The sequence below is a fragment of the Dipteris shenzhenensis genome, chromosome 20, assembly GCF_047967505.1.
Source record: "Dipteris shenzhenensis isolate YYH24624 ecotype China chromosome 20, Dip_SZ_1.0, whole genome shotgun sequence".
Taxonomy (NCBI): Eukaryota; Viridiplantae; Streptophyta; class Polypodiopsida; order Gleicheniales; family Dipteridaceae; genus Dipteris; species Dipteris shenzhenensis.
The window spans coordinates 38,589,085-38,613,801 of NC_141615.1; the positions used below are offsets into that span (position 1 = coordinate 38,589,085).

The 24,717-nt window shown below is 45.3% G+C and overlaps 1 protein-coding gene across 2 annotated transcripts; it reads right to left on the reverse strand.

The window, feature by feature from the left end:
* Window positions 1-14,507: 14,507 nt before the first annotated feature.
* On the reverse strand, window positions 14,508-19,147 carry LOC147889633 (pentatricopeptide repeat-containing protein At2g03880, mitochondrial-like). Of its 2 annotated transcripts, none has more exons than XM_087391936.1 (4): window positions 18,867-19,147; window positions 18,653-18,777; window positions 15,641-18,562; window positions 14,508-15,499 (listed from the first exon to the last, which is right to left on the reverse strand). In XM_087391936.1, the coding sequence occupies exons 1-3, from the start codon at window positions 19,123-19,125 to the stop codon at window positions 15,977-15,979; spliced, it is 2,970 nt and encodes a 989-aa protein (XP_087248062.1). In that variant the 5' UTR covers window positions 19,126-19,147; the 3' UTR covers window positions 14,508-15,499; window positions 15,641-15,976. The 2 variants fall into 2 exon arrangements, with proteins under 2 accessions (XP_087248062.1, XP_087248063.1); XM_087391937.1 differs by having other exon boundaries at window positions 14,508-15,534.
* Between the last annotated feature and the right edge of the window lie 5,570 nt (window positions 19,148-24,717).

Here is a 24,717-nt window from a genome sequence, read left to right on the forward strand (position 1 = left end):
TTCTTCCAATACCCTCGTATGCAAATAAGCATCCAACATTTCTTCCTCCCTTGAAATAGGATCTCAGTGAGTGGCCTTCAATTCAAGCAAAACATTTGCCTAGCACTCACATGCCCTTTCAATTGCAACAATAGGAAAATAACAACTATATTATGTGGATCCGGGATTTACCTTGCATGACTTTCTTGTCCGCATCTCGCAGTAGCAGAATCTTTAAGCTGAATCAGGCCCTCAAAGGCTTCACACCCAACATTTGTCTTCTCCTCAAAGAAGGGCCGACCATTATAGATCTTGACCACCCTACCCTTTTTGGTGACAAACTTCCAAGGACTAATGAACTTAGTCTATTTTGGATGCAGAGGGTCTCCCTAAGGTTCCCCGCCTTTCTTAGGCTGCACAACATGGATCTTCCATTGACAGAGCCAAACTAGGAATAAGATAAGCACACCCCTTCTCCTCAGATGCCTCTGATCAGTAGAAGGATCATTGGCTTTTCACCCAACCCAGAACATCATGAGCTGGATCAATAGAAGGACCACGAGCCACTTTGGTGTTCTCCATTCTCTCAGTGCATTCTCTAGCGAAGCGTCCAGTCTTTTTACTGATGTAGCTAGCATCCGAATATGGCCCACACCTAACCCTTTGGCAAAAGATGTCCCCTTCACAAAATGCCACTTGAATGAAATCAGGGGTCTCTTGACTTCGATCCCACATAATCCAAGCTTTGTGTATGCCAACATCTCTCCTTGGAGAGCACGGGAAAAGCAAAACCATGCCCAACAAAGAAGTGATCCTATCCACAACATCTCCCAACTAGATCGGGAGTCCTGAGAATTCCACTCAGACCGGGCATTCATGGAACAAAATTCATCCACACTAAAGGTGGGACTCCATGGCACCACCAGAACCATCAAACCCTTAAACACTAGGGACTTTCCAACCAACTCATCACACATAGCCTTAAAAACACAATGCAAAAGGGAAAAACCCTACCAATAAACCTAGCAAAGAAGCAAGATGACAAAAAAATAGCCTGAAGAGCAAAAAAATGGAAAAGCTCCACCAGTGAAGGCACTCTACCTACACAATAGAGATAAAGTCCCCCTCTAACCAGATTTTCAAACTCCTTAATCGTATCCAAAGACATCTCATAGGCCATAGCATGCTCCCTACCTTTGTTAAGCCACCCTTTCACTTTGCCTCTCTAGTACGCCATCCCAACTCCAGTTTGAGCAACATCCTAAGCTCCTCCTCCAACAAAGGGGAGAAACCTCCTCAAGACTTGTGCGCCACCACCTCGGCATACAAGAGTACCTCATTGCTTGAACCCTCTCTGACACATTGATCTCCAGACCTACTCTACTGCCTCATCCTTATTCACGCACTCAACTAACTATGCATCACCAGAGCCTTTACTAATTGACTTGTCCTCAAAGCACCCCGTCGGTGATACCATAGATTTGCATCTCTTCAAACCCCTCCCGACTTGATCATGACTTGATTGAACGAACATGCAACAAATCTCTCTCCCACTCCTCACTCTTCAAAAAACCGCTTGTAGGGAAGAAGATTGAGGTCTCCATACGCTTGGATTATTAGTACATGGGTAGTTTGATGAATGTACTTAATCTTGAATACCAAAGGTCATGGATTGTAATTAATGCATAGTTTCTAAAAAGGAAAAGAGGAACAAACACACAGATGAGTACTCTGGTAGTGTGTCCAAGGAGGGCAGCTTGTTGGGTGGGATGTAGTGGAGATAGTAATGTGGTATGAAAGAGGGTGATGGCATTTTGTTCTTTGTCCTCGGTTATTTCATGCAACTAGCTTTCCTCATATTGGTTGAGTGGGTGACTTGGTTCCGGTTGCACCTGGGTAACCGGAGTGGTAGTTGGCATTGTCCTTGCTCTCTTGGGCCTTGTTTCTGTCTCTTCCTATTTGGTTTGTATGGGACCGCTGGCAGATTTCTCGGTGAGTTTGAAGCTGATGGAAGTGGAAGTTGCATGACGAGGGAATCAGTGGATGAGGAGGAACAGGAGGACATCAATTTGCTGGTGGGATGGAGAAGAAGTGGGCAGGAAACTGTCAGATTTCTAGATAAATTTTAATAGAGTTTTGCTGCAACAGCTATGGCAATGACCCAACGAGGTAGGCCTACTTTTATAGATTTCTATCCCCTCGACTGGCGGGATACTAGTATGGCAACGGTCGGTGCTGAATTTGATGGCGATGGTCGTTGGCGAACTTTGATGGCAACGATCAGTGTGGAGTATCTTAGGCTGCGACTGGCGCAATACCCAAATGGCAATGGGGCGGTGCTATGTTGGATGGCGATGACCCGACGGGGATCATGATCATGATAGTCGACAACGAACCTATCGGCGATGATCGATGGGGAAAGCTTCAGCGACGGTTGGTGGTGAACGCTTCAGCAACGGTCGGTGGGATAGTGACTGTGTGAAAATAGGAAAAAAGAGAAGGAAGGAGGAGTGGGGTGGGAGAAATGTGGACACAGTGGAGTGCACTTGTGTTGTGCAACATGATAATGAGGTCAGCGTGCAAGAACATGAGCACTTGTAAAAAATGCAAGAACGGACTCTAGTCACCTAGTGCTAACCGTGTGTGAGCATGCGGTGTGTTTGGTAGAGACTAGTGTGCTGCTGGTGCATCAGGTGAGATGCCTACCATACTAACTCCCCTAGACCTAGATGTGATGATTATAATGAATGCGATGGAGGCGGACGTCGTACTACAATGTAGCGAGTAAGGAGCCATGTAGAGTACATGTCTAGCTTGTCCTTTACCTTGGATACTAGAGACACCTTTGTGTCGGACTTTGTTGTTGCGGGCTCCGACGTTGAGTGTCTATTCCCAAGGCGAGGCTCTTATATAAGTCTTTGTATTTGGTTCCTATGGTGTCTCTCGACTGGTGGTGGCAATGCTTTGTTGAGTCGGACTGCCCATGGCACCATTGCATATTGGGTACCTTGAGGCTAGCCAGGTTCTTGTGGTGTTGTATCCTGGGAGGACATAGGTTCTTGTGGTGCTGCGTCATCTTCGAGGTTTGCAATGTCTTCTTTTAGATCCAAGTGACTTTGTTGGCTTGGTCGCCCGAGTGGACGGTGTTGCTCGAGCTATTGGTAATGCATGGCGGTGGATGAGGCGTGAGCGTTGGACACGGCTTCCTCCGAGTAGTGCATGTGTGTGGGGGAAGCGATCTCGAGGTGGCTAGAGCTGCTGCTGCTATGTTACCATTAACTACGTGGTAAGGACCCATACCTCGATATTTAAGCTTACGTTTGGTGTTTACGTCAGGCCTTTTGTACTCGGAGAGCGTAGGCTGCTCGCAACCTTGTCTCTTCCAGCTTTTTGAGATCGACTAGCCTTTCGACTAGCACATTTTTCGTGAGTCTTTCCTTTACAGCAAGACGGAGGCTAGGCACTACATACTCCATTGGCATTACTGCCTCTACCCCAAAGGCTATTTTGAAGGGGATACAATGTGTTGCCACCTTGTAGGAGGTCATGTAGGCCCATAACGCTGCTATGAGCATATGTGCCCTGTCGGTACGACTGGCTTCTACCGTACATGTGATAATGTTACACAACAAGTTTTGTTGGAGCTTTCGGCCAAGCCATTTGCTCCGAGGTAATATGGCGTTGACTTCCTATGAATGATCATAAACTCACTTGTTAGGATTGCTATGGTTTCATTGAGGAAGTGAGTTCCTTGGTCTCGCTGAGTAACTCTAACGGGCATTCAAACCGCCTGATGACTTGTTCATATAAGAACTTGGCGGTGGATCTTGCATCAGCCTTTACTGTGGCCCTTCCTTCTACCCACTTGGTGAAGTAGTCGGTGGTTAGGATGATGTATCAAGCCCCAGTCCCCTTAGCAGCTAGGCTTATGGGACCAATGAAATCAATGCCCCAGTTCTTGAAGGGTTGGTAAGCCAGGATCCTGGTCAAGGGCATCATGTCTGCCCTGTGTGGTATTTGAATGCGCTGGCATGGGTCACATCATTTTACAAATTTGACTGCATCTCCAAAGAGCATTGGTCACCAAAGACCAGCTTATAGCACTTTACATGCTGTAACCTCAATGACCCCATGCGATTCCTGAGTGGGCTTCTTCAAGCACCTTGATGTATTTGTGTTCGCATACGCATCTTCACAGTATGCCATCCTTACCCATGCGGTAGAGTTGGGCTGCTATCAACAGCTGATATGGCGATGCATCCTTAATGAGTTTGCAGGCTCTATCCTTCTTAAGGTATTGGCTTAGGGGTAATCCATTGGTTAGGTAGTGGCCGATTTTGGTGGCCTATTCTGGAATGACATCGAGGAAGAAGAGGGAAGCATCGAGGAGATCATCTTCTACTCCTGTTGGAGCTTCGCCGTCGCCGTTAGGGATCCTCGATAGGTGGTTAACTAGAATGTGGGTTTTGCCTTTGCGTACATCGACTATAAAGTTGAATTCTAGCAGGATTAGCATCCACCTAGTGATGTGTCCCATCATACAAGGTTTGTTGACCAAGTATAGCAGTGCTTGATGGTCCACGAAGAAGACAAGCTTGTTAGCTAACAAGTAGTGCCTGAATTTCTTCACTGCATAGACCATGGTGAGACCCTCTCTCTCGGTGGTGGTGTAGTCAACTTTGGCCTCATTTAGTTGATGGCTTGCAAAGTATACCAAGTAATCTAAATTATGCTCCCTGGGCTAAGCTAACACACATCCAATGGCACTGACAATGGGTGGGCCTTGTAGGAATGCAGGTCCACTCTCATGGTTTTCTCCTCATGCCGGAAGTAGATATTATCATTACGCTAGTCATGCATGAGTCCGGACATTTGTAATAAGAAGGGTCTGCCTAGGATAGCTTCATATCCGGGTTGTCGTGTGAAGTCCATGACCATGAACTTGACAGGGTATGTGAATCCAAAAACCTTAATGTTTAAGCCAGTCACTACTCCAAGAGGTTCATTGGTTCCTCCATTGGCTAGCTTTACTTTACCAAATGGGTCTGCTCGAGTGCGGGTTTTTCCCATTTTTCCCAGCATTCCTTGGTGCAAACGCTCACTCTTGCTCCCCCATCCAGGATGGCTTCTACCTTCTGGTTCTGGTAGACTATGGGGATTGAGGCATTTGTGTCATCACCCTTGAAATACTGGCCTAACTTGTTGATGGGAATCTTAGGTAGGTTCTGCCCCTTATCTAGCTTTGATTGGTTGGGCTTAGGGCTCATAGGGTTGGAGGTAGGAATAGTCTATTCATCCAATTGGACAAATCATGCCATAGGATGGGATTTCCTCTTAGTAGAGACGCGATTGGCATTTTCACTTCTGTAGATAGGAAGGCAGCCAACCCGACACTATCGCAGGGTTTTAGTGAAGCTTCTTCCTCCATGGACATGTCAGGTCTCCTTTATCTTGGAGGTTCTGCAACACTGGGTCTTCTTGGAACATCTTCTGCATCAGATCCGAAGCTTTCGACTGCTCCAAGCTGAGGTGTTCTTCTTCCTCCACTCTTTCTGGGACCTTGAGTGATTTCGCTCCTCGATGCCCCATCAGGTGGGCTAGATGGATAGTATCTAATTCCCTACTGGCCTTTATTCGATGCTCGAACTTATCCTGGCACTCACCCACCAAGTCCTGGGCATCCTTTATGTATTGCTTTTCTAAGACCGGGTCAGGGTAGGTCTCTTTATAGGTGAGAGCCGGTGCCAGGCCCTGAGCCTACCCCTGAGCCTACACTGGTGTGTTTAATTCTGGAATCGGAGGTACCTCAGGGTCACCTTGGATGGAAGACTATTCGGACGCAGAGGAGGTGGCAAGGGTAGCTGTCTCCTCATCGGAACCGTCCTGGATGAACACCTGATCAGAACCGTCACCTACTCGAACGGCTTTCTTGGAACGAGTTAGAGGTTGTGGAGGAATCTCGGGACCGAGCAACGGGGATACCTTACCCTTCTTGGTGAGCTTCTTCATGGCCTTGCCTAGTGCCTTAGGGTTCACAGTGGGCATTGAGGTGCTTAATCCTCGCAATGTAATCCCTAAGGGATTCTTTGTCATTTTGTTTCAACCCATACAGCTGGCTGATCGGGCTCCACTTATGGCCGCTGGGAGCGAATCCCACAATAAAAACCTTTCTTAATGTCTCCCAGTTGATCTTTTCCTCGCGGGGGTGAGAGCTCTATACCATTGACCTGCCTTGCCATCCAAGCTAAGGCCAAATGCATTGGCCATTTCAAGGTCACCTGGTGCACCAAAGGCTTCACAAATCTGCTCGAACCTTTCCACGTAAGAGACCGGGTCTCCTTCTCTGAGGAACTTGGTCATTAGCTTGGAAATGGCTATGGGACGGCTCCTCAAGGGATTTGCCATCTCTGCAGGGAACACTAGGGCGGGTGGTGGTGGTGTTGCCCCCCTTCCTAGGGCGTTCACCAAAATACGCATAGCCTCGTCAGTCAACACCATTTGAGCAGCTAGCGGAGGTGGTGTTGCTGTGGGCTTGACAAGTTGCAGGGCTGGCCTTAGGCCTTGCCCAGGTGGTGGTGTCCATGTAGTTGCTAGTGTCGGCATTGGGACAGAAGTACCCATGCCTGCGTTCATTGGCGCAATAGGTATAGATAGGAAGGAACGGACTCCCGGAGGTAGGGGGTCTTGGGGCATGGTAACATTGGTCCCATGCTGCAGACGGTCGGGTGGGAACTACGGTGCCCCAAAGTTGATGAAGGCTGGTGGAACCGGGGCAGTTAGAGGGTTGTAAGGCATTCCACCTTGGAAGTTCCTGGTATCCCCTCGACTCAGGTCTTGTCTACAGAGGTCCCTCATCCATGGATCTTCATCATCCATGTTATCCCATTGGGGGGTCTAGTGTAGGCGAAGGAACCTGGATTGGTGAAAGTAGTTTCTGTCCTGGTCTGTGGCTCAAAAACTGTATGTTGTTGGCCTTCCCTTCCTGCGGACATGCCGGCAAAGGGGTTCTCCATGTTTACCGACTCTGTTCGTCCTAAGCAGCCAAACATATTAGAGAACGTACCTCTAAGCCTGGATGCAACCAAAGGTGCAAGAGAGTTGGGAGAGGCTACACTTGTGAAGGGGGCTTCTGATGCCCTTGGACTCGTGGGGTCCTGCATCACTCCTTTAAGACTCTTTTGTTTGTCTAAACTAGATGGAGCTTTTGGACGGGGTCCTACGAACGAGTGGAGGCTCCGAATCGAGCTGTCAGACTCCCAACTAGGACCGAGGGTGGGCTGAGCATAGCTCGAAGCGCTTTCCTCTGGCATTGGACCCTTTGGCAAAATCCTTCTAGACCTCAGGTGCATGTGGGGTGCCTTTGGCTGGGGACACCCAAGCTGAACTGAGGTTCTTGAATTTTCTGTGAATTCCTTAGCTACCCCAGAGGTATAGCACCAATCGACGGGGTAACTCTGTAGCACTGATTGATGGGGTAACTCTACAGCACCGGTCGGTGGGCTACGGGTATAGCAACAGGCGGTGTAGTATGATTTTGGCGACGGGCGACGACATAACCTTTTAGCGACGATCAACAGTATAAGGAAATAGCACCGATCAGTGTGATGGATGTATGGCGACGATCGGTGGAAAAATAGTTGCCACGTGGTTGGTGCGATCGGAGGGACGGGATAGCAACGACAACATAGTACGCGAATAACATTAAACGGCGGGATTTCACGACGACGGGCGATGCGATGGAGTAACGTGACGGCGGGGGGAAACGATTACAACTACAAACGGAGGGGTAGGTTCACTGCGCCGATGGCGGGATAGTAAAATAACAACGATCGACGGGAAACCACTACAACACCAATCAACAACTTGTCAGATTGGTACGAAAGTAACTCTGATAAGCATTAACTCTGAGCGACGGGGTGAACCGTGGTTAGGGATTAGGTCGACGGGGAAGTGTTACGGCATCGGGTCAACGACGTTTGACCGATGGGATCCGACTAACGCGTCGATTGACAGAGAATTTGGTTGGTGCAATACGACTACAGCGTCGACTCGATAGGATAGTCAGATACAGTTGCACCGATTGAGATTGGGTGATTTCTGAGGATTTTACAATTTCTGTTCATGATTTTTTGTGATGGGGGATGCTACACTACCTAATCTACCTACTCAATGAAAAAAAACTTGAAAACAAACACTTTTTGAAAGTTAAAATGCAAAAACTCAGAAAAGGAAAGTTCTAGAACATGAGACTACTTCAAAACTTGACAAAAATCCTTAGTTTTGTTGTATTTTTAGGTGATTAGACTACACACACCCCTTAGCAATCAAGCCTACTAAGTTCCTATCAACTTGAAACACCAAAATGCAACCAAAAAAATCTTCCCAAGCTCACAAATGGCATTCCTACATGAAAAAATAGATTTTTGTCCTCTTTGCGGGGGCAGCTGGAACATACAACCTATGCACGTTGCCTGGAATCTTTGGACTTTTGGGCGGGCTTAGGATATTTGGGGATCAAACTCCTTGAGTTTGAGCTATACACCTTTCGTGTGCACACTGCTTGTAATCATTGACCTTGGTGTATTTGGGTATCTAACTCCCTTGAGCTTGTCCTGTTGAAGTAGATCATTCGGCTTGGTCACCTTTACTCATTGATTACCTTGCATTTGGCGGTTGTACACTGTGGATGTTAACATCATACTAGCTAGAACACCCTGCTAGCACATAAACATGTCTAGGCATACTAAGCAAGGGATATCTGTAACGAAGGGGTAGGGGCAAATCTGAAAAAAGGAAAACTAGGAGGGCAAAAAGGAGAGAGAGAGATAGGGGGTGAAGAGAGAGAGAGAGAGAGAGAGAGAGAGAGAGAGAGACGGCATAGGCAGCAGGTAATAGGAAGGAGAAGGGGGAGAATAGGATTAGATGTCACATCAAAACATGTACAATGAGTGGTGGATGGGGACTTACACAGTCCCTCCACATTTCCCATCTAAAAGGCCCTTAAAATTTTACATCTTGCCTGTCGAGAAAAAGTGCAACAAATAGCAACTACTAATTCAACCTGGTAGGAGATAGGGGTAGTCCTAGACAATGCTTTCTGGCTTCCATGAGTTGTCTTCCTTAGGGAGACCTTGCCACTTGATGAGATACTCTATGTAGACCTTGTTTCGGAGCACATGGTATGTGAAACCCATGACGCGCTCTGGGACATAGAGGGTATGACCTTCCTCATCCATAGGTGGTAGCTCCAGAAGAACTTGGACAAGCTGTCCTACATGCGGCTTCATCAAGGATAATAGAAAACATTATGGATCTTGGAGGTACTGGGTAGATCCAACTCATATGCCGCCTCTCCAACTTTGCGGATGATCTTGTAAGGACCATAATACTTGTGAGTAAGCTTCGTGTTGGTGTTACCTTTTAGCGTGGCATAACAATTCTTATGGAGACGTAAGTGCACATAATCTCCTTCTTCAAAAGACAGATACCTCCTTTGTTCATTCACATACTTCTTTTGCTTGGCTTGGGCATCTTGCATAATCTTCTTAGCCAATTGCAAAAGGGAATCCATTATTTCCAAGTCACTTCTTGCTTGTTGATTTTTCACAAACATGTCTAAAATAAAAGGCAGCATCCCAACCTTGCATCCATACATTGCTTCAAAAGGGCTCATGCCGATAGGTGTCTGGTACTGTTGTAACAAAATTCAGCAAGAGCCAACCATTTATCCCAGGACTTTTGTGTATCATGACAAGAGTGCCTTAAGTATTCCTCCACCCATTTGTTCACCCTTTTCTACTGTCCATCCGTCTCAAGGTGGTAAGCAATTCCAAGTGTGAGGAGAGTGCCCACGACTGTGAATAACTCCTGCCAAAAGTGACCCATAAACTTTGCATCTCTGTCCCTGACAATTTCCTAAGGGAAGCCATGATGCTTACAAACATGGTCAATAAATTGCCAAGCAACCTGTGATGCTGAATATTGGGTCTTAGTGGGTATGAAGTGAGCCTGTTTTGTCATTCTATCCACCATCACATAAATGCTATCCTATCCCCTCTCTGTAGAAGGTAACCTTGTGACAAAAACCATAGCTATGTGAGTCCATTTACCTTTTGGAATAGGTAATGGCTATAAGAGACTTGCAGGTAGCTAGCTGGTTGTCCACCTTATTCTATTGGCAAGGCAAGCATTCAATGACATATTCAACCACATCCCACCACATGCCATCCCAGATGAAGCTATGTTCAATACATAAGGCGTTTATGAGAGTCATAGTACATGGCATGGAAGAAATATTACTCATAGCCCGACTTGGAGGCTGCCAGAGATCTAAAACGAACAAGGTTGTAAAAAAGGAGCATGTATGACCTTTTGAAGTATGGTCCCATTGAGTTCGTGTCTTTAAGGTGCAATGGTGCTCAAGACTGCACTGAGCACTCTCGTGTGAAAAACAAAGCCCAGCAGTCGAGGTGAAGTACTATAGGTCCGCAGCATCCACGCGATCGTACCAGTAGTCAAAGTGAGGTGTGCAGGCTAGTAGACTCCACTGTGTAGTGCCAGCATGCAAGGGCCATGGAGTCCAACTACTATCCAAGCCTCTAGAAACCTGCACGGGAGGGGGTTTATGGCCCACTAGCATGCTCACAGTCTGCAAGAGGTACTAGGTAGTACACAGAGAATAGGGAGGTAGGGAGGCATGTAGTGAAACTAGGCATAATTACGGTTACTTACATAGGCTAGGAGTATGAAGTCGAGGGTACATCTTTTCATGTCTCAGTAATACCCGCAGGTCTTGTCATAGGAGATGAGTGCATTTCATGCAAAATCAGCAGCCTATACTTTGAATCTAGCACGAGATTGATTATGTCCTTGCAGTACAATGCATTATGCAGCTTAAATTCAGCATGCCCTTGGCTTGAAGACTCTTGTAATTCCAAAAAAATGGGAGCTGGAATTCTGCAGATATTCAAGATATATTCTTCCTGAATCCCATGAATCCACTCTTGATAGACGGTGGAAATGGCAAACAAACTGCAAGACCACATTCTAGACAAGACATCGACAACCACATTTTCTTTCCCCTTCTTGTACTCTATGTTAAAACCATAGGACTGAAATGCAGCCAACCACCTCTTCTACTTTATGGACAAATTGGGTTGCATAAGAAAGGACTTGAGTGTCCTATGATCCATCTTAACCTTAATCTTGCCACCGTAAAGGTAGTGGTGCCATTTCCCGAAAGCATGTAGGATAGCCAACGTTTCCTTATCATAAACATGATAGTTCAATTCCTTGGCCTCAAATTTGTTGCTCTCGAAAGCTATAACTCCACGCTCTCGTCTCAGAACAACCCCTAGGCCTTTGCCACTTCCATCTTTCTCTACAATGAAGGGCCATGAGAAATCAGGACATACAAGTACAGGTGCATTACTCAAGGCATTTTTGAGGTCCTCAAAACTAAGTTGTGCTTCTTCTGACCACTTGAAGGTGCCCTTCTTCAACAAGTCAGTAAGAGGGGCTGCCCTCTTAGCAAAATATTCAATAAATCTCCTATAAAAAGAAGCAAGACCCAAAAAGCCTCTTAGTTGGGTGGGATTTTGTGGTTGTGGCCACTGCCTTATGCACGTGACCTTTACTAGATCCGCACGTGACCTTTACTGGATCCGCCTGAATTCCATCCCTGCTCACAATATGACTAATATACTCAACCTCTTTTGCCATGAAAGTTCACTTGCTGGCTTTAGCATAAAGCTGATGCAACCTCAGAAGTTCCGGCACCTGCTTGACATGTCTAATGTATTCTTGCTTAGCCTTGCTGTAAATAAGGATGTCATAAAAAAAACCGGCACACATTTGTAAAGAAGGGGCTGCAAAATCTTGTTCATGAGTGCCTAGAAAGTAGCTGGTGCATTGGTCAATCCAAAAGGCATCACTTTGGACTCATATGAATGTTTGTCTGTGTGAAAGGTTGTCTTATGCGCATCTCCTTGTTTCATTCTGATTTGATAGTAGCCTCACCTCAAATCAATCTTAGTGAAAAATTGAGCACCCTTGAGCTCATCCAATAGGTCATCTATCCTGGGGATTGGAAACCTATTCTTGATAGTGGCCTTATTCAAGTCTCTATAGACAATGCACATGCGGTATGAACCGTCTTTTTTCTTTACCAGGATTACTGGGGATGCAAAAAAAGAACTGCTATGAGAGAAAATTCTTCTCAAGCAATTCTCGCACCTGTGTGTCAGATCGCTCTCTCCCCTGGATACAAACAACATGTAAAGATTGCCATTCGGCCCGCACTAGTAGTGCACCACATTGTTGGGCGGAGGCCTACTCAGAGCTAGGTTTGTGATTGGATACAGGAGAGTTTGACCATATTCAAGAGGTCCCCATCTACAGGAGGCATTTTTCTTCTCCAACTGAGTTCCCTCAACATCATGAGAACATCACCCAGCCCTTGTGGAGTGGAGTCCGGTTTTCCTCGGTCCACATCTGGTGTTCTTTATACTTGGTACCATAGATTCACAATTGCCCATATTGATTCACATCTGATATTCTTTATACCTGGTACCATGGATTCACAATTGTCCATATTGATTCACCACACCATGTGCCACGCTTCTCCTTCACACGTCGCCAAGTGTTCCCTTTAAACTTATGGACTGAGAGCTTATCTCACGTCCTTGGCTGCATATTGCTTATTGTACCCATGACAATATCGGGCATCCTCACGCTCAAGACTCACATACTGAGAAAAAGGCATCTCATCACGCACATCCTCAGGCAAAGCTCGTAAGAGCGTAAGGCATCTGAAAGCATATCATCCGTGGTAATTGCTGCCCATTTTCAGCATTTTGTTGCATAGTAACCCCAACCGCCTGACGCGCAGGCTGCGTTTCCCTAAAAGTGCTCACTGTTGAGCCATAGAAGCATGCAGCCCTAGCTGAGTCTGCCTCCCAAAGGCATCCCTTTGAAAAGATGACGCAGTAACAGCCTAAGAAGAGGACTGACCTCTTTCCCAACTGCCTTGCAACCCAAAATTCTCCAAGCATACTCACTAGTGCAGTACTGAACAGATGCATACTTGAAGGTCGGCCCAATATAAACGGCTCGACCTGTGTAGAAGCAGAAAATTGTGAGCCAACACGTAGCCTAGCATCCGTCAAGTGCTTTGCGGCTCAAAAAAGGCATCACCCAAATCAAGATAATCCCCATGCTGGGATACATGCAAGGGTCCAGAAAAGAAGTGCTTATACGGACTGCGTGCATCGGCCATAAACCCTCTGTGTGGGTTCGAAAAATCATCATGGCTATCTGACTGATCCCCATGTGCGGGCTACTTACCCTTATCCTGCATAGCAATGGCAGATCTGAGTTGCTGACCAATCTGTTGTCTGTCTGGGAAAGAGACGTATCTTGCATAGCCATGGCCGTGGTAAGCTGCTGACTGAACTCTTGTCCAATCTAGCGCAAAGCACCTTGAAGTATAGAAGCAAGGGCATCCAAAAACTATGCCTGCACCTCTCAAGATGCAGGAGAGAGAGGCTAAGTTGTAGGGATCTCTGTACCACCAGTGGATGTACCCACTGTGGAAGGAAATTGCTCATGCTCAGCAGCCTCATCACTCTCATACAATATATCACGAGGGGCAGGCTTGGGTGCCATGGTGACTGTCACAGGAGAGAGAAGCTTGAGTGCAGGCAAGGAAATGAAGTGGACTCAAAGAAGACAGCAAAACATTGCTGTAATTAGCACCTGATAAAAAAGACTGATGGAGAGAAATGAGATATATATATATATATAGAGAGAGAGAGAGGGCGTAGGCAGCAGGTAGCAAGAAGGAGAACGGACAGTTGATAGGATTAGATGTCACATCAAAACATGTACAATGAGTGGTGGATGGGGACTTACATAGTCCCTCCACATTTCCCCTCTATAAGGCCTCTAAAGGGCCTCTAGAATAGAGCTTTTTCCCCCTTCATTACAATAGCTCTCATGTACCCATCGAGATCCTTGCATGATGCCAAGATCACAACATGACAACTCAGTAAGGAGCACCATGGGTCCTTCATGCTCCCACATTCTGCAACCATAACCACCAAGGCCACCCACAAAAATGCATCCAATACAAACCCTCTCTCGGCTACTTGGAATTGAATGGATTCCCACCCATCCTATTGCTATTCCCTCAATGAAAAATTTGAAGAACTTGTATAGCATAATCATTAGTCGCATCTGTAATGTGAAAAAGTTGAAGGATTTGCATAGCATAATCACGAGTCACATAGTTTTGGCTTATCCGCCCCTCCCAAGGTCAGATTGACCTTTCTCACTATCTCACACATAAGGTGGTGAGCAAGAAAAGAGAAACATCTATAAACAACTGCAAGAAACCAGAAGGCCTAGGAGAGCGAAATCTGAGACACATCATGTTATAGAGGAACTAGAGAAATCTCATGCATCTCTCCAATATGTACAGAAAAGAAGCTGTAAAACACTACTAAAGATAGTGAGTCACGGGAGTGGAGGACATAAAGAAGCCCTAATGTTGTTGAAACATGTCTACAATCTGCATTTGTCATCCTTGGGTTGCTCCGATGGTCTCAATTGTGCACACATGAAGCAATTCATCATGTGGTGATTGGGCGCCATGGTATGGGTAACCTCGGCAGAGGATCGGCTGGAGAAATTGAAGCTGTTAAGTGGGCGTGGTGTCTCTGGAGCATGCCCGAGATCTGTATCTGCCATCATCTAGGAGTCTCAACTGGGAGCATCATGAAGCGGCCTGACGCTTGCTTGGAATGAGATCTATACTTGCTGGCCCGATATCTATCCTCAGAGTGGTCTGACGTTTATGGAGGTCAGGCCCAGGATCACGTATATGATAGATCACAAAGTAGCTCCTCTCCTATGAATAAGAACTTTGTGCTCCTCTGTTGCCTATAATCCTAGCAAAGAGTTGGCTGCACTAGCGTGACACAAAAAAGGACATTGCATCTACTGGTCCAACTGGTTCATGACTCCCTCAAACCAGAAACCCTGATCAAAGAGGCAGCGGTATCTCCTTTGGATCTCATAGTATTGAGGGAATTTCATTAGTGGATGCTCTCCTGTCTCTACAAATATCACCTAAGGTGCAAGGATGTCATGTAGCTCCAACCTTTTGCCCAAATCTTGATATAGAATCTGAAATGAGGTCCGCAGCTGGCTCCATGGCTATTCGTACTCCATGTCCAAGATGGATCTATAAGTATTCAGGTAGCTGGATGAACCCATTCTCAATGAAATGGAAGGGACATTCTCTATACAACACCATTTTGGTGACGTGAAGCAGGCCTGGGGACAACCAAGCATGCTGGATATAGAGCTGCCACAAATCGTCCCTGATTGTGTTGTGTGGTAGGTACATTTCAAGGTACTGATATGTGGGGGGCATGAATCCGCACGAATCAATGGACATTCCTCAAGATCAATTAGTGGCAGGTGAATACCAACATCTGTCATCCCCATTGACTGCAAGCTGCATAGATAATGAAAAAGTCAGAGAAAGAGAGTCTGTGCAAGAGGACAAATACAAATCAATATCAGCAAGAAAAATAACTACTTTTGTTAGCAAAACAAAAGCTAAAAATGAGTAGGTCACAGCAAGGCTAACTCGTACCTGGTTTACTTTCTAACACTGGCTCCACCTTGAACCAGCTTAAACATCAGCGAGGAGTCATTTCACGAAACTTCAGAGTCCCACATGTGTCCTCAGGTTGGGAGATATCCTCTCCAGTAATAGGTACGACACCAGCATTCAAATCCGAACAGATACTGGCAGCAAACTCGCTACTATCGCTAACTTGGATACTACCACATACCACTCTGCCATGGTCAAAGGAACATTGAGGTTTCAAAACCATCTGCCATGGCCCAGCCAAAATCTTTCCTCAGCACAGCAAACTTTGCTGCCACACAAGGGCAGAGGAAGGACACTGCTAGAGGTGCAGAATCTTCACCAAAAGTCCCCACAAGAGCACTTTCCATCCTTGAAATTATGGAAACGGCTTACGTCTCTACAGATAATAAACCGCTGTTCTATCTTTGATATCAGAGCAGTAGCCTTGTGACAATCATCACAAACCCGCAAATTTTTCACAACACGTATAGTTGTCCCCCTGGGTGTGTTGATTATTGCGCAAGCAATAGCCAATCTCTCACTGTGCCCACACAGTGGATCTTCCATTCCATCTTCACATAAATCCTTTAATATAATGTCCGAATCGGGAGCATTTCCATCGCGCTCCATTTTGAAAGAAAGTTCTCTCAGCTTTGCATATATATCTTTGCTTTGGGGATGCCTCCTATCCCCCACCACAAATGTATGAACCATTCCATCAAGGTCGGTCCACCAACTTTGTCCTGGCTTCTTCCATGCTTGGGCATTTATTCTCCTTAGCTGAACATTATAAGATTCCTCTGGCATGTGAGCCTCTGCATATATTTTTGCCATTAAGGTATATGATGCAGGATGTTTTTCATCTAACCTAATGGCGTTTTCAAAGGCATGCCTTCCAACTTCTACTCTTTTCCACTTTTGACAAGCACCCAAGATGGTCAACCATACAACTATATCAGGTAGAAACGACATATTCTCCACCATTGCCATTGCCTTCTTTACATGGCCTGCACGGCCAAGAAGATCAACAATGCAAGTATAGTGCTCGATAGTTGGAGCAATGCCATATTGTTTGTTCATAGCCTGAAAGTAGTGCTGACCCTTCTCCACTAGACCCACATGACTGCATGCAGTGAGGACACTAAGGAATGCAACCCCATCTGGCTGTATGCCGTCTCGTTTCATTCTCTCAAACAAATGAAATACACGTTCACTCTCTCCCTGGCGGGAATATCCAGCAAGCAATGACGTCCATGTTACGACATCCCTTTTAAACAATTCATCAAATAACTGTTGAGCATCAACCATACTCCCACATTTAGCATACATGTCAATAAGACTATTTGCCACAATGGTAGTAGTATCAAGTCCAACCCTGCATATTTGATAATGCACTTTCTTTCCAGTTTCCAAGACTGCTGTGTTGCCACATGCTTTCAGAATCGCGAGAAAGGCAGGTCTATCTGGTGACAGACCTTGCTCTTGCATCTCTGCATAGAGTCTAAAGGCCTCCTCGTTTTCTTCTTGCTCAGCATAACCCAAGATCATGGTAGCCCACGTAACCACATCATGACATGGCAACTCATCAAAGGCACGCCGTGCATCCTTCATGCTCCCACAGTTTACATACATATCTACCAAGGCAGTCCCCACAAATACATCCGACTCAAATCTGCTCTTTACTATTTGGGAGTGGATGGTTCTACCTTTCTCCAAGCATCCCATTTTCACAAATCCCCCATCACCTGGCTTTCCCTCTTCCAGTGCTGCCAGGCTACTGCAAGCCTTGATTGCACTAACAAAGGTTCGATGATTTGGAGTGATACCTTCGAGTTGCATCTGTGCAAACAAATTCAAAGCTAATGCGCCTACTTCATGCTTGCTATAACCCAAGATCATTGTAGTCCACGAAACAACATCACGATAAGGCAACTTGTCAAAAACATGCCAAGCATCATCCATGCTCTCACATTTTGTGTACATATCCACCAAGGTGTTTCCCACAAAAACATCCGTGTCAAAGCCAATTTTCACTACTTGAGAGTGAATGGCTCTACCTTTCTCGAGGCATCTTATTTTCACAAATTTCCCATCATCTTGTTTCCACTCATCCAAAGCTGCCAGGCAACTGCAAGCCTTCAATATGCCAACAAATGTGCGCTGATTTGGTGTACAACCATCCTGGTGCATACGTGCATATAAATCCAACGCTAAAGCACCTTCTTCCTGCTTGCTATATCCCACAATCATGGTTGTCCACATAACCATATTGCGATGAGGTAATTCCTCAAAGACACTCCGTGCATCCTCCATGATACCACATTTCACGTACATGTTCACTAATGTGCTTCCCACAAACGCATCTAACTCAAAGCCACCCTGCACCGATTCGGAGTGGATAGCTCTACCTTCTGCCAGGCAAACTGCTTTTGCAGATTTTGCATCAACTTCCTTCCCCTCTTCCCATGCTGCCAGGCTATTGCAAGCCTTCAATGCAGCAACAAAGGTTCGATCACTCGGCTGAACACCATTCTGGTGCATCTGTCCATACAGATCTAAAGCCAGAGCACCCTTTTCCTGGTTGGCATATCCCATGATCATGATGTTCCACGACACCACGTCCCTCTTCGGCATGTTGTCAAAGACATGACGAGCATCCACCATGCTTCCACGCTTCACATACATATGCATCAAATTGTTTGTCTTAAACAATGGAAGCTCATCTAAACTTTTCCCTGAGCACGCATAAGATCCCTGGACATCGTTATTTCCAGCTCTCCCTGCTGTAAAGGACTGACTGGCGCTGTGCCAACCGGCCTTCTTTTCTAGTGTCTCCTTAACCCATGCCGGAGTCTTCCAATGGCCTATCCAGAGAGCCTCCCTGGTCGTTTTATGCCTAAAATCTGGACAATCCTGATTATCCTGAGGGTGGAACCATTCAAATTATGAGGCACTAAACGCTTGACAAACGCGATCAAATTATTTAGAGAATCCCCGCAGCTCGCCACTTACTTTGGTACTTCTGTCATCCCACCATTTGGCAGGATCTTCGAAATACTTCTGCCACAAGCGGTCCGCACTTCGTTGGTCACTGGATGGCGACCCCACAACGAGATGATCATTGAAGAACGGAACACCTACAAGCATTAGCTCAACGGCTTAAAACAGTCGTACTGGTAGGAACAAGCAACTGAATGTGAGGTTTAAAAAAGGGTAGAGTCGGTACTATGTTGGGAAGGATCACGAGCACAGATGACAGCAGGTGGGATGGTAGGAGTCTCCTGACGCAGAGCAGCGAGGGGAATCTGCAAAGAATCGAGTCTGCTGGATGGTACCGAGCCTGGTTTGCTGTCAATCCAAATACATTCTTCACTTGCGGGTGCAGTAGCGGTAGTGCTCAATGGCATGGCATAGGGAGCGGGACTTGGGGTGGAGGCTGCAGCCATCGCAGGGCACTCAAGGTTTAAAGGCACAAAGGCTCCCATGCACAAATAATACACTCCTGCCATTGTTGGATAGACCCCTCTCTTCCTAGTCCCCTCTTCTTCTTCTTCTAGCTATTAACCACCTACTGCATTTTGCCACGTCGCACTTTGGAGGTCCCCCTTCCCACCCTTGAACTCTTCGCCTATCACTCCTAGACTCTTTGACTTTTAACGGCTCATGGCCTACCACATGCTCTTGAGACTTGGACTACCACACACATGCACATGCACATATGCATACTCGTATGTGACACACACAGGCACATGTATACATGCACACAAAAATACATACATGCGTGTTCTCACACATACACATACGTGCACACATACCTTTTTTTTTGTGAGATCTCTCACACACCTTTTTTTTGTGAAACCACTATTCAATTAATTAATGCAATTTACAAATCCTACCACCAAGTGTGGCAACTAGAAAAAATGGGAAAACACTTCTGAAAGATAAAATGAAATGTCACCTATACTATAAGCATCATATAGGGAGATATGCAAAGAGTGCTTGAAGGATGCCTAAGTACCTAAAGAAGCATGAGAGGACATGCCATGGTTTCTATCATGCTAGATGGTGCATTATGCCCTAAATCTAATCCACAAAAACAATGGGTTGTAGTCAACAAGGGATAAGTGTTATCGTCCAAATATCCAGAACTGCTTGAAGAAGCTATGGGAAGGGAAGCAAATCCAAAGGCCAGCTGCTGATAGGGCCCCAAGTTGATCCGTGGTGGCTGGACAAGTCCACAAGCAATGTAGAATTGTTTCTCTAGGACAAGAGCAACGCAAACAATGTGCAGGTGCACTGCGGCATCAGGCTAGTGTGGTTCCCAATGGCAAAACCCCGAGCAAACACTGCCACATGGAGATCTTCTGCTTTAGAGGAAGCACATTCTTCCATATAATATGCAAGCACCTTTTCCACCATTTTTATTCATCCGCTAAAGCTCATTGGCATGTTTCTGGATCCATGGTGCAGGAATGAGAAGCCGATAAGCTCGCGCAACAATCAATTTTGTCATCGGACTAGTTTGGCAACCAGTCTCTAGTCTTTCAAGTTTCCAATCCTCCAATCAATCTTTCTCTTAAAGATGCAGAATTGGAAGGGCTGAATTAATTCTCGGAGCTTGTGCCATATAAGCCTAGAGTGTGTGCCCAAATCATAATGCTATTTACTGAAGGAAAGGACATGAAAGTAGCATCATCTTGAATGACATCCTGTACATATTTGACACTTTTTCATGCAAGAAAATATGCTTTTCCAAGTTCTATCACAGAAAGAGGTGCAGGAAAGAGTATGCTCCAATGTATGCTTTCCAATGCCGTACTATTTCCCACATCTGGTGGATGTCCAGGCCAATGAAGGTAATACATGATGAGCTGCCAATCAGTAACCAATCGTTTTGAAAAAGAACTACCATGGATGTTTCCTTGAAAAGAGCATGTAATAAAATCCGAGAAAGTGGTCTCCCAATTTCCAAAAGCATGTGTATGAACCTTAGTGCACATCCTTGCATCCATGGCTCTTATTGAGCTGCAAAAGTAGGTAGCATAGTATCTTTTCAAGCAAGCAAGCAAGCAAATGATAGTGTATGTTTGAAATATTGAAGCCTCCATGCATTTTTGAGAACAAACAAACTCGACTTTCAGGAGATGGAGAGCTTTTTTCTCTTTTGTTGTTTTCCAACGGCATTGTGCCTTAACCTCGGTTATGTACAATACTCAAACGCATATGTACATCAATGACATAGAAGATTAGGGTGTTCTACACCCACCAAAAAATTGTGTGGTTCGCTTCTCTCTCTCTCTCTCTCTCTCTCACCCTCTTCTATTGAGAGCACTCTCAACTGGTATCAGAGCCCTGTTGGTCTATCTAATGGTTGTGGGTGGTCTAGCTGAGCTCGTGTGTGTGCCTAGAGCTTGGAGTCTGCTACTACAGCTCTGTGGGAGCACGGAGCATGCCTGTGGTTGCTTGTTTGAGCTACCCACATGGTATTGGAACCTTGTAGAAGCCTTCAAGTGGTTTTTGAAAGTCTGTGAGTGGTTTTGGCAAGCTATAGGTGGTTTTCTTGGAAGCAAAAGTCATTTTTGGAGCCTATGACAATTTTTGAGCCTAAGTGAGCCAATTTCTTTTGGAATCATCTTGCAGGTGCTGGCATTCCCTGGTTGTAGACTCTATTGCTCATTTTGTGAGCTCTATGAAAGCCTTGAGAAAGGAAAGAGCCCACTTTTGTGAATTTGGCTACTACTAATGCTATTTCGTGACCTGTGAACTCCAGTTCAAGTTCCACTACCAAAGCACTTCCAAGCCTCCATTCAGCTTCCAACCAGCCCAAGAGAAGGAGAAAGAGCAGCAATAAGCTACAGAATCAAGCATTTCATCTTCTTTGATCTCTTTTTACGTCCGAGCACTCATCTATTGGGGCCGCTCGCTAAGACCACCATTTGTGAATTCGTCTGTTTTGGTGATTCGAGCATGGGCTAAAACCGAGAGCTGTAAATTTTTGCACGATTCAGTGGAGTATTCAAGGAATTCCAGAACTCTATGTCAATGTTTTCTCCCCTATTTAGTTTTCTTCACAAGCTCCACACAGTTGCCACGTGGCTTTATTTGCTAAGGTTTTTAAGTTTCCTAAGGTTTTATTTGCTATTCAATTGCAAGGGTTGACTCCCCATTTCCCATTCATTGATTGGGATTTTGGAGTTTCAGCAAAAGAGAGATATTTGCATATTGTCCTGTTGAGTTTGATTATGCAACGGCATCCATGTTTTGAGGCATCTCAGGTCCTATTTTCAATAGTGGTCATTGCCATGGGGCCGTGATTATTGGGACATATCTTATGCAGATCACTCTGGTTGCTGTTTGAGCCTTTGTGGTTTGCATTGGGTTGTAGAGGAAGCTTTCCAAGCCATTTGGATGTATTGCAATCCTTGTCGGATGCATTGATAGGCATAGACTTCCTTATGGGATGCTTTATTAATGGATGTTTAGCATATAGATGCTATTTAATGCTGAGGGACAACTTTGACACCTTATAATTGATGCACTAATAGTGCTATGCTCTCTTGGATGAGACATTATTGATGCTTATGCCCATGAACGGTGTTTATGCTTGAGGCATTTGGCTCTTATTGGGATTGGGTTTGCCATTGTTTTGTCATTACAAGTTGACATTTTCTTTTGGGCTAGATTTGCTCATATGGATGCATAGTATATGCACATGAGTGAGTTGCATTTTTTCATGCTTTGAGCTTTAAATTTTTTGGTGATATTACCCTCCATTGTGGTAGACATATTTGGGTGCACCTAGTATTTGGTGTGATTCTTTCTTGCAAGCACTAGCATTTGGGATTTTGCTTTATTTGCATCATGGCATCCTCTTCCATGTCTAAAAATAAGTGTTATTGTCCAAATATCCAGAACTGAAGGGAAGCAAATCCAAAGGCCAGCTGCTGATAGGGCCCCAAGTTGATCTGTGGTGGCTGGACAAGTCCACAAGCAATGTAGAATTGTTTCTCTAGGACAAGAGTAATGCAAACAATGTGCAGGTGCACTGCGGCATCAGGCTAGTGTGGTTCTCAATGGCGAAACGCCGAGCAGACACTGCCACATGGAGATCTGCTTTAGAGGAAGCACATTCTTCCATGTAATATGCAAGCATCTTTTCCACCATTTTTATTCATCCGCTAAAGCTCATTGGCATGTTTTTGGATCCATGGTGCGGGAATGTGAAGCCGATAAGCTCGCGCAATAATCAATTTCGTCATCAGATTGGTTTGGCAAGCAGTCTCTAGTCTTTCAAGTTTCCAATCCTCGAATCAATCTTTCTCTTGAAGATGCAGAATCGGAAGGGCTGAATTAATTCTTGGAGCTCATGCCATATAAGCCTAGAGTGCGTGCCCAAATCATAATGCTATTTGCTGAAGGAAAGGACATGAAAGTAGCATCATCTTGAATGACATCCTGTACATATTTGACACCTTTTCATGCAAGAAAATATGCTTTTCCAAGTTCTATCATAGAAAGAGGTGCAGGAAAGAGTATGCTCCAATGTATGCTTTCCAATGCCATACTATTTCCCACATCTGGTGGACATCCAGACCAATGAAGGTAATACATGATGAGCTGCCAATCAGTAACCAATCGTTTTGAAAAAGAACTACCATGGATGTTTTCTTGAAAAGAGCATGTGATAAAATCCGAGAAAGTGGTCTCCCAACTACCAAAAGCATGTGTATGAACCTTAGTGCACATTCCTTGCATCCATGGCTCCTACTGAGCTACAAAAGTAGGTAGCATAGTATCTTTTCAAGCAAGCAAATGATAGTGTATGCTTGAAATATTGAACCCTCCATGCATTTTTGAGAACAAACAAACTCGAATTTTAGGAGATGGAGAGCTTTTTTCTGTTTTGTTGTTTTCCAACGGCATTGTGCCTTAACCTCGATTATGTACAATACTCAAACGCATATGTACATCAATGACATAGAAGATTAGGCCGTACCCGTCGCTTTATTTCTAGACGACGGAGGATGATGGCAGATTTTCGGAGGAGATTGCTCCATGGAGACTTGGCACCGCCAGCAGCCCATTTGACACTTGCCCAGATCTTCACACTCATGGCAGGAGGCATGGTCGATGGCCATGACTTCCATCATTTCTTTGGATCACAGACCCCTTAGGGAAGACGATGTTCCTCATATTCCATATTTTACATTTTGTATCTAGGCAATTTTGGTACTCTATTTCATTTCATTTTGTATCTAGGATTTTTGTAGCCATTTTTGGCATCTTAGCGGTATTACGATGAGGCCACCTAGTTGGCGCATCGTTGATGATGTATTTTCCTTTCGGATGATTTTGTGTCCCATAGGCCATGTATGGCCTTCCGTGGACCTTTAATAAAATTTCTTTCTTTCTTTCTTTCTCTCTCTCACCCTCTTCTGTTGAGAGCACTCTCAACTGGTATCAGAGCCCTGTTGGTCTATCTAATGGTTGTGGGTGGTCTAGCTGAGCTCGTGTGTGTGCCTAGAGCTTGGAGTCTGCTGCTATAGCTCTGTGGGAGCATGGAGCAAGCCTATGGTTGCTTGTTTGAGCTACCCACATGGTATTAGAACCTTGTAGAAGCCTACAAGTGGTTTTTGAAAGTCTGTGAGTGGTTTTGGCAAGCTATAGGTGGTTTTCTTGGAAACAAAAGTCATTTTTGGAGCCTATGACAATTTTTAAGCCTGAGTGAGCCAATTTCTTTTGGAATCATATTGCGGGTGCTGGCATTCCCTGGCTGTAGACTCTATTGCTCATTTTGTGAGCTCTATGAAAGCCTTGAGTAAGGAAGGAGCCCACTTTTGTGAATCTGGCTACTACTAATGCTATTTCATGACCTGTGAACTCCAGTTCATGTCTAGTCTCTTCATGTCTAGTCTTCTTGTAGAGTTGCTTACCACTTCAGATGATGCATATTCCCAGGATTGGATTTTGGATTTTGGTGCTTCATTCCATGTTACTCCCCATAGAGAATGGTTCTCCACTTGTGGCACTGGAAAGATAGGTTGTGTGCATCTTGGAAATAACTATGCATGTGACAT

What these genes read in the sequence shown, in the direction of transcription:
- LOC147889633 (XM_087391936.1), bottom strand. Translation starts at nt 19,125, where the DNA reads ATGGGAGCCTTTGTGCCTTTAAACCTTGAGTGCCCTGCGATGGCTGCA. An exon ending in TCGTGATCCTTCCCAACATA is followed by an intron (nt 18,778 to 18,866) that starts GTACCGACTCTA and finishes TAATGCTTGTAG; the next exon opens with GTGTTCCGTTCTTCAATGAT. An exon ending in GGGATGACAGAAGTACCAAA is followed by an intron (nt 18,563 to 18,652) that starts GTAAGTGGCGAG and finishes TTCCACCCTCAG; the next exon opens with GATAATCAGGATTGTCCAGA.